At 37.9% G+C, this 12,703-nt stretch overlaps 1 protein-coding gene across 7 annotated transcripts in view; it reads right to left on the reverse strand.

The window, feature by feature from the left end:
• The window catches only part of KAT6B (lysine acetyltransferase 6B), a 115,812-nt gene that overhangs the window by 20,715 nt on the left and 82,394 nt on the right, over positions 1–12,703 (reverse strand). For all 7 annotated transcript variants that reach the window (XM_062639287.1, XM_062639314.1, XM_062639303.1 and 4 more), the window contains one exon: positions 10,574–10,667. In XM_062639287.1, coding sequence (XP_062495271.1) covers positions 10,574–10,667 — 94 coding nt within the window. The remainder of the gene's footprint in view (positions 1–10,573; positions 10,668–12,703) is intronic.

A 12,703-nucleotide genomic window follows, 5' to 3' on the forward strand; every position in this document is an offset into this window, starting at 1 on the left:
AATAAGCCAAAGATTCTCTCATTATTGTTACAAGAAATAATGCCAGCTCTCATTCCTCTCCACATCCTCAAGTAAACTCAACACAGGGGGCCCAAAACCTTTAGTTCCTTTATAGAAAGCTTCACAGAAGAGGTTAGGGCTAAACAAATGCCCTTCATGAAGGAAAGGAAAGGTAAAGATGACTGCATTACAGTCAGACCAACAAAAGGCACCCTTTGAGTGAATTAATTGGCTAACACTTATTTTACCTGTGCCAGTTGCCAGTAAACCCCATTGAGGGGAGGTTCTGTGTACGAAGTGGACTACTTATGAGCTGAGTGAAAGCATAAGCAAGAGGAAAGGACTTCAAGTACCCTTGCATGCACAGAGGGCATGAGGTCTGACTACCAGTTCAATGAATACATTTGTCAGTAGGTTAAGTAGCTTAGAAAAATCATTTACAAGGCTCAATTGTTCTTGATTTTATAAGCAATATTTGAAGTTATTACCTAAAATTACATTTTTTAGTTATTAAATGACACTAAACGGTAAATTGTTTATACAACTGTAGCTGTTGAATGAATGAATTTAAGAACTTCCATTACCTTCCTGTGTTTAGTGTTGACAGCACATGAATACTGCTGTTAAAAATGTATCAAATGTGCTCATTAGAAAGCACTACCTGTTTTCCTTCTTACCAGCTTTATGTACTCCTACAAGACTCAATTGACAGGACAGGAAAATGGATGGAGCAGGCTATGCCTAATATAAAGAATAAATTCAATATGCCCAGAACCTTTAAATGGCACTGAGGCCAACCAGCACAGACAAATGGCACCTATATCTTTAAGCTCCAACTCTCAGCTAGAGTGTTAACCTGGTTGTTAATGTAGTTCTCCCAGACTCACAGCTCAGGAAAATTGTTACCACACTTGGAAAGTGACAGATGCCCTGGATCAAAACTGCATCAAGGATGGATGTGACAGTTTTAGAGTAGATAACCAAGTTCCAGAACCCAAGAGCTTTTTCCATCATTGTTTTATTCACACCTACAAAAGACAGTGTAGTAGTATGAAAGAAGGCAAACAAAAGCAAAATGGGAAGTCACTATTGGGAAGTCAAAAGGCACATCTAGAAAAACCTCTGCAAATACTTTATTTGCTCAGCTAAATGGTCAGGACATACAGATGCTTTAAGACAGTAGGAGATGTGAATTGCATTTGTCTTATGTGAGCAGCAAAATATCCCTGCTGCTCATTTGCTGTACTACAGCATGCTGTAGAACAGGGAATTAACCAAGATTTAGAAGAAGGAACCAACACATGAAGGCAGTTATTACAGACACTTACAGTGATACCTGGCTAGCAAGCAGATACAGAAACTGCATGGTAAAGAAAGTGCACATTACCTACCAAGCACCAAACACAAAAATCCATTTACCACACACTTTACAAAAAGCTAAGCCAAGATGCAGTAACCTGCTAAATATCTAGTGTTAAACAAAACAGCAGTAAACAAGCAAAAAACGATAGATTTTATTTATTTTTTTTTTTACAAGAAGGTGCTTGACAGAAGTGATGGCACTAGAAAAAACAGACATCAGTTAAGAAACCCACAAGGTTATCTAATTGAGGTGGTACATCTCAGTGTGCCTCAACAGGGCAACAGGCTACAAAATACCCACTCTGCCCACTGACTTGATGCAACAGAACTACACTGCAGTCAAAAGCAGCAATTTCTGATCATTAAATATGCACTACTTAATTAAAATCTGTTTTCAGCCATCAGTTCTCAGCAGATGGCTTTCTCCTGTTCGCTAATGCCCTATAAAGACAGCTTTGTCCAACAAACATTTGCTTTCATTGTTACCATGTTTGGCCTTGCCTTTTAGCTGTTTTCAACACTATCTGAAATTAAGATGCTCTTCAGTTAAAAACCTTAGCTTCTGTATCTGAAGTGACATGCTCACTTTTTTTGCGGTTCTGATAAACACACAGTGTCTTCAAGCTATATAAAAGCGAAGCCAAGAAATCCCAAGAGGCTGATTTTCTTGGAATAATCTTAAATCAACAAAGCTTGATTCAAAATCCATCTTTATTCTCCCCTCATCTAAATCTCAGCTTGACAGAATGCTCCTTATTAGTTATTTAGGGAAGGCCAAACTCATGCCTTCAGGTCAGCAACATAATCAATCACCAAGAACAGAAGGTAAAATAAGCAGCAGCATTCAGGCTCCCTCACAAATCCACTGCTCTCTCAGACACTTTCAACTCCCTCAAAGAAAAAAGAAAAGAAAGAAGGCAGGTAATTCAGCCTTTCATTTGGACACAATACATCTGTAAACACACCAACAAAAAAGACTAGAAGATCGACCTAGTCAGTAAAAAAAAACAACCAAAGTCAACCAACACACAATGATTCAAACAGGGGCCACCAAAGGCAATAAATGACATAAACCTCTTTTATACTGATCCTTAAATTCATGGCATTGACTCCGTAAGTGTAGTTTGAGAATACATTTTTCCCAATATATCCTATTTAAAAATACGCTGTTTCTCTCCAACCTCAGACTCTTATTCTTACTCTCTGTTGTTTGGCACACCCTCAGCAATAACAAAATGGTTCTTTCAGGTTTGTAATGTGAGAAAGGGAATGCTAAAATGCTCTTGGCTAAAATAAATCTTATCTTTATATGAATAAATAAAAAAAAATAGTGTCCCACTTCATCCCCATCTCAACCCTGTTTACAGACCATAGCAAAGTATAACTGTAAACAACTTTTTTTGGAAGTGTGTTTATTCGTAGATTGTATTTCTACTGTATTTCAGTATTTGCCTCAGCAAACCGTAAAACATCGTAACATCACAATTTGGATAAGACCAGTCCAGTGTAAGGACTATTTACGAAAGAGTTCATTATTCCACAAACACCAGAGTTTTTCAAATATTATTTCTACTTCTTACCCATATTTGATTAAAGTACTTACCCACTGAAAGAAAATCCTTCTGAGGCTCTTATTTTCACACACCCCTTCTCCCCCCCCCCGCCCCCCAAATATTACTTTCTGGCAAATTCATTATTTTTCGTGACCAGATTAAGGTATTTTAGACTATCAATTCTACATAAACACATACCAAAAATGTAGATCCAAACACCTGCAGCTCAATGCAGCTTGGGTCCAGCTTTAAACAGCACGCAGGTCAGAAGTGCTTCCCAGCAGTTCCATTAGCATACCAAAACTTACATGCCATACATGTAAAATAAACACCTCTGATCTCTCTTAACACGTTTCCTCCATCATTACAGCATCCACCTCCCCAGTCACGAGTCTACTTTCATTTTTCCAGGAGCTGATTTATGAATTAGCATAAAGACCACAAGTTCTTTTCAGGTCAAGGTCTGTGCCTTGCCTCCAGCTGAATAAAATTTTAAACCAGTTACCCTCCTTCCCCCTCCACCTTTTACTACAAGGTAAATCTACATAGGTACTTAAAACAAGCCAAGGCTACACAGCAAAAAAAACTGTGCGAATTCATTACAACAGAGAACTATGTCTTTTCATCAACTTCTGTCCTCTTTTGCCCTTTTAGCATTTCTGCTAAATAGTCCATCATTGCTTCTATGTTCAAGTATACTTTAAAGAAGAAGGAATACCATTTCTGTACTGTAATGCTTTGCTCATTTGCCTCATTCCAGGTTCCTATCGAAAATGAAAGCCTTTCAGGAAAGAAAATGAGTCACCTTTTCCAGGGCTCTGCCTTCCCTAATACTTTTTCAGAGCCACTGTAAAAACCTCAGGCAGCATTTTTAGTCTATTCCATCACTTAATTTCAACATGTTTATTGTATTTAAAAGAAGTTACACGTCTTCAAAACAGGGATGACATTTTCTCAAATGCTAGTATCATCTATCAACCATATGTTGCCCTAAATGACAGCCCACAAGTGAGTCTGTTACCGATGTTAATTTTTGTTCAACTTGATTTTTTTGGATGACTGCACAAACATAGTGCTTGACAAAAAGTCATTGTTTTCAGGTTTTCAGAGAGGAGTAACCTATTTGCTGATAAAGCAGAAAGCCTAGAAACACCATTGCAGGAATCAGACATAAGAGTTATGGAATCAACCTTATAGCACAGCAACATTTCTGCATCTTCTTAAAGCAGCACAAAGCCAGCATTGAAGATGGAACTAGAACAGCAGCTCACTGTCCAAGGTGCAACTAGCTATGGAAAGCTCAACCCTGACTACTTCTGAAAACACTACAAAAACCCAAGACACAATCAATTAGGTTGTAAAAGACCTTTAAGATCATCAAGTCTAACCATTACCACAGGACTGCCAAGTCCACCACTAAACCATGTCACTAAGGGCCTCATCTACACCATTTGTGAACACTTCCAGGGTCAGTGATTCCACCACTGCCCTGCGTAGCCTGGTCCAATGCCTGACCACCCTTTTGATGAAGAAATTTTTCCTAATGTCCAGTCTAAACATGCCCTGGTGTAGCTTGAGGCTGTCTCCTCTTGTCCTATAATCTGCAGTAATGGACACAAGTGAGAAAACTAGGCCCAAAATTGTCTAAAAGAAATTCTTATTTTCAATCAAAAATACTCTTCTGTCTGTATCAGAGGACAGAGCTTTTAAAGTACTGGAACCATTAGGAAGTTTGAAATCCTTAATAGAGCCTATAAGGGAAAATGCTGTTTGAATAAAGCATATACAGAAATAAGCCGTTTTATTTCTGAACAATATTCAGGTCTTTTGTTCAAGCTTAGCGGAAACCAAACCTCTTCCCTTTCACAGCAAATCTGATTTTACAGGCTACACCAGCTCTTTACCAAACTTGTACTGAGAACAAAACTGCACTACAGACCAGAAGAAAATCTTATACTTTTCGCAGTCTCCTTACACTGTGTTTGAATACTATCCTATGTCTTCATACAATGCTTTTTTTTTTTTCCCCAGCTTGTTTCAAAACTGTCTCAAAACTGCTGGCAATAAGAAAAAAAAAAACAACCCACTGTCCCCATTCTCATAAATACAGGTTTATGTTACACATGTCTGTGGGCCAGGTTTCGTGCCTGAAGTAACTCTCTGGACTCAATCCAATATGCTTACCACTTCTGCATAACTGAGCCCTAAGCAATTGAGATCTTCCATGTTTCCAGAGATGCAGATGTTCTGAAACAAGCGCAAACTGGAAAGAATTCAAGAATGCACTTTATAAAGGTATCCATACTTGGTTTGCCTATTCACTGCCGCATCACTGTCCCTTACTTCTCAGTGAAAGTGTGTACAGGATTACATCTGTCCTTACTTCCCACCCATTTTTAGAACAGAATATTTCACCAGTTCAGCTTCTGCACACAGGCCTTTGCTGAGAAATTTTCTATTGAGGAGCCATGTAGGCTAATTAATGTTGCCATGAACCTAACTGAGCAAGACAGTGTATCTCTCTCTCAGTTACCAAGCTCGAAATATTGGTAATGATACTGCCCCCTTTATCAATTGCTCTGGTGCTTACTCATAAAAAGCATTTAGGAGGAAAGACGTAAGTTTTCATTAACAGTTCACTGGTAGAGACAATTTTTGTTCCTCTCATCCTGTGGAAACTTGCCTTTCCTGGTGTTATACATTAGCTGTTGCGCAAGTGCTGCTACTACTGGTACTCTACTGTTTCTGCAAATTAGAAATTGGCAGACTTACCTGTTTGAATGGAAAAAATACTTGACCAAGAAATAGACATTGGATGTGGGGAAAGGAGCAAGTAAGTTCATTTATCAGAGCCCCTTTTCCTACACCAGAATACAACTTTGATTCTTCCACTGCCAGTCTTCAATTTCCTTTCCCTATCATGGTCTCCTCATAAAAGAGCCATTAAAAGTTGCACACGTTAATGACACAAAAGGTCAAAAAGTCAGCACCCACTTTACCAAACATACAGACAAGTGAAATGAAAGAACCCCACACACCCAAACCAAAGAGCAGGTTTAGCCTAAACAGAATCCTAGCATCCTTATAAGCAGGTTTCCTCTCTAGAGCAAGAATAAATATTTCACAATGAACAGATAAACCAAATTAAAAAAAGGTATTCTGAAGGGCAGGAAGAAACTGCTACAATCAATTGGACCAGAAACACCCTCAAAGTACGTAACAGAAGGCTATCAAGAACTTTGCTCCTCAGGATTAAACTCAGTTGTCAGTGTGACACAAATAAACTATCAACCAACATATGAGCCAGCACAGTTAGAAAGGTTTATCCTAATACTGCCACATGCATTTTTTTTCTGCCAACTGCTGCTAGGTCTCCAGCATAGAATTTACAATCCAGTAAGCAGGAATATGGGACCATGATGAGGTTAAGTTTTGTGAGCAAGTGTGAATCAAAAAATTACTTTAAATTTACAGGAAAATAAGAAGTACGCGGTATTCCATTTTAGTAATATTGAACTCTATTAAATATGCTAAATAAATAAATACTAATTTTTTGGCATTGCAGCCTAATTAATAGAAACAGAAAGGGTATGAAGATTCTAGGCTGTGCAGGAGCTCAAATCATGAAAGTCAAGAGAAACTTCTTGTATAGAGAAGCTGCTAAAGCTTATAGAAGAAGTGGGATTGCACAGAGTGAAGCAGTTACTACACTTAAGTGTTTGCACTGTTAAAACCACAATAGCAACGCAAGCTGCACTGACAGAGGACATACAAAGACTCACCCAAATGCAAGTACATATAACCCCCATGACAGGAATGACAGCTGCATATCACCACAAATGGACATGAGTGAAACAAACCCAGAATGGGATCTTATACAATAAGAGCCTCCTCTCTGGTTTATTTCTGGATCAACTTAAGCTGGAGTTTACTTTAATTTACAACAAATACAGAAGATTAATGCAGAAGTCAATTATTCTCTCTTAGGTACAACCCTGCAATCACAATCCAGTCAATCTCACAGAATACGAGAAGAACAAGGAAATGAAAAGAAAACAAAGAGCTCAAACCTAAGTTTGGCAAGAATTATCAGTCCTGTAAAAAGCAGAAAGGTATAAATATAAAAGAAAATTAAGACCCTTATTCCTTTTCAGGAAATGCTTTTGTACGTATATAAAAATTCAGAAGGACATTTTTATCCATTTTTAACAGCCCGGCATTTTTCTATCACAGTCAAAACCTGCGACTTACCTACCAGAAAACCAAAACCAACACCCAACCCAAACCCAAAGAAACAAATAAACAAAAAAAAACCCAAACCAAACAAAACCCCAAATGAACAAACCATCAAAACCCCTCCACAATCTTACCAGACTTTAAAAAGCAGAACAGATACAGGCACATATACTGCATTTTTAAAAACATTTCTGTTTAAATGACTAATGACATACAGAAAACTGCACAGGCAATTTTTTCTGAAGATTATCAGACTAGAGAACTCCAGCATTTTACAGCTTGCTTTCTTCTCACAAAAGTTAAAGTACCCTTCCTAAAAATCACTTTTCCACATGAGATTATAGATTCCTGAAGAGATGGACAGCCAGAATTCACACAAAGCTTTATGCTGGCGTCTACAGAGTAAGATATAGTAGTGGTATAATTTTTTATTTGAGATAAATTTAAATGTGAGTAAAGAGTAAAAAATAAAAAAAAAAAAAAAAAAAAATCAATGGTCAGAGAACAAATAGCTGTTTTTCTTTTAGCAAAACAATATATTTTCCCTTGCAAGTTATAAGATGACCACACAGACTCATCTGTAAAGTTAAATTAGTTCAAGACAAAATAATGCATCACAATCTGAGCAAACAAATATATTTCACTTACCAAAAAAGCAGCAAATTCTGTACCACAAACTACATTCTCACCAGACTGCTGACAAAGCAGAAGCTGTGTAGTGGCTTAAGGCTGCATTCTCTCCAGCCTGTCAAGTGTCTAGATACATTCAAAGTAATGTGAGCAGTCAACTGCTTGCACGCAGTTCTTGAGACCTTCCCTTTTGTGGTTTGTAACTATAATTTTTGGAAAATTACGTGCTCAGTTACATTTTTATTATTTTAGTCTAAAAACTGTTCTGCGTACTGCTATAAACCAGAAAAGTGTCAGTGACTGCTTCACGGAATTCAAAACAGAGAACTTCAGATGCACTACTCACATACCAAATGAAGACCTAACATTCAGAGCATAAAATTTATCTTCTAATAACTTTATGAGAACATGACAATCTAGATAATGTTACTGGCAAAAAAAAAATTTAAGCTATGATAAACTTGTTCTGGTTAAGTTTAGAATAGTAACAGGGGTTTTGTTATAGCCCATCTCAGGCCTGTTAGAGCACCTTATTCTCAGGAGACCACAACTGAACAGACAGGGTGAAGTGCAAGGATGATAGTTACAATACAGGAATTAGAAACACACATCAAATTCCAACAAAACAGCAAATAATTCATTTTGAAGGTTTTTTTTGTGTGAAGACACGATTTTGGGCTCACTAATCCAGATGAAGCTACGGCTACCCCGTTTCGTGGCATTCAGCTTCCTTCCTGCAAAAGGATATAAATACAATCCAGGAAAAAAAGCCTTAAAGTTTCACCTCACTTTCTACACCTAGGGAAAAACAGCCACACAGTTCTCTTACTACCCTTTATTTAGTTTGCACTTCCCTCTCACTACAGAGCTAGACTACCCTTCATTTAGTTTGCACCTCCCTCTCACTACAAAGCTAGACTTTCTCAGTCACCTTTTGGTTCTTCATTCTGTTGGAAACTGAAATAGCCTGACTCCCAGTTAGTTAAGGGAACATCTGTCCAGAAAACAAAGGGAAAATACTGTAGAAAGAAGTTGAACGACTGACTGTGTGCTCACAAAGTGGGCAGTCTGTTAGCTAAAGCAGAAGCTAAAGCTGGTCTCTGGACTATGCCCTGCATGTACACAGCTGCAGCCTGTACCTGTGATACAAACACATCTGCAAAGAGAAAAGGAGTAAGAGTAGCACCAAATAAGCTTCAAGCTAAGGATACTACAAGGTCATGCTGCAAGTTATCACAGAAATCCTAACGATTCAAGCAATTTGATGTGCTTCCAGATTTTTCAAAAAGGATAAGAGGGACAGAACACCCTACTGAGTTTTCCAACTTAAGTATCATGGCACAGCAACAGAGCACAGATCCAGAGAAACACGGCATACCCATTTCCAGACCTCCTGTGGAATCCACAGGTGTCACAGCTGTGCTATCAGCTTTGCAGAAGCAGACATAACTACCACAAACTCAACCAGAATATAATTTGTTGAGCATGCTTTTTTTGAAAGACACCACAGAGTAACAATGAAAAAGCCTAGAAGTACTTAGCAGTTGTGCCCAGTAAATTGCCCATTTCCTTTTGCAAAAAGAGATGCTAATTTTGAAATGGCCAATTTCTTACTAAGTAAGCTTTAAGTTCACTTTACAGTTCCAGAAATACGCAGTGGTACTTACTGCCTTTCCTAAAAAGCTGCAGAAGGCACACAGTGGAACAGCTGCTGTGTTCCGCTCCAGTCATGGCTATATTTCAATGGTGGGTTTTCAGTGGCATCCTTACCTAACTCATATGGGTATAGTGAAGACTGTTTAAAAAGCCATACAATGCTGAGACATCCTAAGTCTTGAACAAACTCTACTGCAGTCATGTTGGGTAGAATACTACAAGACACAGAACTCTTAAAACGCTACAGTTACAAACTGTCTTTGTCCTGCTGTTATACAACAAGGTATTATTATTTACATTTGAACTTTCCTGCATATACTTCAGGGCAGGAATCCTAGTATCATAACTATTTCTATAGTCATGTAATTCTACAGTGCTTTGAAAAAACTCAAAAGTAATAGTGAAAAGTAACCACATACAATATACACTCATTCTTTATCATTCTCCCTCTAAATTACAGTAGAAAGTTGGATTTAGCAGTATTGCAAAGTTCCTTCAGACAGTTTGTTTGAAGCTTCATTGCAGCTTAAAGATTTAGGGAATAACAAATCTATATTTAAACAAGTGTGCCTGAAGCCTTCTAAGGGTCAGACAACTCAGCAAAATAAAGCAGCAAGTACATACACAGCTATGAGCACTTCCATTTTTTTTGGTAACAACTTCCACTAAGAAAGTGATGAACTTCGAGACAAAAAACAAAACATATTCCTTCTATGTAGCAATTTTTCAGTTAAAACAGAGTTTTCTAGCTAAAAAAATATTAGTTAGCAATACTAGGGTGTAGAGAATGCCTTGGATTAACACCTTCTTAGCTATAATCACAAATAATTGACACCTCTTATACTAATGAACAAGGCAAAATGGAAAGTAATTTAGATAATTCATTCAGGGTAATAGCTTTGTGAGGTAGTATTACTGCCACGAGATCCATTCTCAATTTCCTTGAGTACAATAACAGAGCAGCAGCAAGTTTTTTCACTTCAGGGAGCTTTTCTACCCTATGTTAAGTATAAACACAGAAATCCATTATCTATTGATAAAAACAAAGCAAGTTAAATAAAGTTTCATATGTTTCAATTTCTCATAACAGCCATCAGCTCCTTGTATCACAAGTGTAAATAAAACACTTCACTTACTGAAATCAATGAGAAACCTTCCAAATCCTTGCCTTTGGTACTGGGGCATGATCATTATGCAGGAGACATTGTACTTCTGCTGGCAAAGCTTTTCCTGGGGGAAGGAGAAACAGATCAAGTATGTCAAAGCACTGCTGAAGTGGGCAATTGCCTGCACCTGCCGCTGTCCTTGTAAAATATCCAATACAGTGAACAGATGCAGGGGGTCAGTACCAAAGTCAAATAATGCCATGTTAATGTTTAATTATAAGAAGGAAGGATCAAACATACCCTTCAGAATATTTTTAATTAGTTAACTACTCAGCATCTTAAAAATTAAATATATTGTCTAAACAGCATAATGAAGTTTATGTGTTGTAAAGGAGGAGGAAGGGAAGAAAAGTGAACTATTTTTATGTTTCACTGATGATCCTGTCAAGGATATAGAAGTGGAAAATAGTATCCATACACATGGTGCAGTTGTATTTTCACAGCAACTGCTACAGTGCCTACTGGTTTCCATCTTTATTTTGTCTCTCTGAATTAACATGGGGACAGGGTGAAGGGGAAAACCCCTATGCTTGTAAAACTAACACCTGAAGCATACTGACTTTCAGAGCTGAAGGCTTCTCTCATGGATCCAAATCAATGAAGAATGATTAGAAGCCAGAGCTCCTTCAGACAGAATGAAGTCATGTAACATACAGGCAATGGAGGCAAGTGCTACACTCACTGTTTAAGACAACAGAAGGAAGAATCTAAACTAGGAAGCTGTTCTAACAACAGTAAGGTTAGAGATCTTTCAGATTTGCTGATGAAAAGGAAGAGCCTCAACGTCTTGTTACCTTTGAAATATTACACACACACCCCAGAAAAAGTCAGCTCCCTTAAAACTAGGGAGTTTAGGGAGCAATAGGTGGCGTCTAGGAGTTTTAAGGGAGACCAAATAGATCAAAAAACAAAGACAGCGTAACTCATAACTAGCAGGAAGCTGTGGCAAGCACATATACAGTTTAAGACACCACCTATCACTTCAGCCTCCACACGTGATGACACCAGACCAGGGATGGCACTGACAGGATCACATGCCACTATATTCATTTCCAAATATTTCTCCAGCTGCGAAAGCAGGTATCTAAGCTGTTTTCACAAGGTTTCTTAGTTTCTACAGTATGGCGAGTTATTTTTTTCTGTAGGGGCTTTCTTTAAGACTGCTACTAGCACGAAGTATACAAATACACTGCCAGGATGCAATAATGGAAGAAAAGCCAGAGCATTGAGTGCATAATTTGAGATGAGGCAAGTTTGGGTTTCTCCTGCACCCCCTAAGTTTTGGTAGCTAAAATATTCATGATCATCAAATGTGACAGACTAGTCAGAAGCAACAGGGGTGAAGTGGACGAACAAAATGCATCCTTGCTGAAAGAGCGATTCACATTAACACCTGCAGTATCTTAAATAAATCTAGAAAATACTTGCCTATATCAGAGTTGACATGTTTGTATTCCACAAGAACTTCTGACTGACATAAAAGACAATGCAAATTGTGCCTAAGCATCTCAGTTACTTTAATCCCAGCAAGAATGAACTGGTCAGACCGCCAAGAAATCACCGTATAGTAATCAGGTACTCTGATAAGATTTTTTAAATTCTTCAAAATAGTATCTTCATACAAACCACTTCTTTTAAGAACGAAAATTAGAGCTGCTAGAAGCTGGTGATACTACGGGTAAGAAGTACTGAACTCCGAAGTAACTGTATCAATTCAACACGTTTCTTATGAACAAATTATGGGTAGTAACTGAAGCTTTTCCTGTTGCAGGTATAACTGCTTATACTTTAACATTATTTTTGATCATCTGTCAAGACAGTCCACATAAACATTGGTTTTGTCCATAACAGCTATCTACTGCTTTAAAATTCAACCAGAACCAACAGACACATCAACTCTAAAGATATCCAACATAAAGTTAGGCAACGCATTCTTACGCTCAGCGCAATGACTAACTACATTAGACCAGACTGTACTTGATACGAACATAGCTGGCCATTTACGTCTAAGTAGGCAGCTAGAACTGCTAGCAGTAAAACCATGACAACATATCAATGTTTCAAATGCCTAGTCCTTTTAAATTTTAGACTTGTAATAGT

The sequence above is a fragment of the Pezoporus occidentalis genome, unplaced genomic scaffold (assembly GCF_034315485.1).
Source record: "Pezoporus occidentalis ecotype Australia unplaced genomic scaffold, CSIRO_AGI_Poc_V1 ctg116, whole genome shotgun sequence".
NCBI classification, from domain to species: Eukaryota; Metazoa; Chordata; class Aves; order Psittaciformes; family Psittacidae; genus Pezoporus; species Pezoporus occidentalis.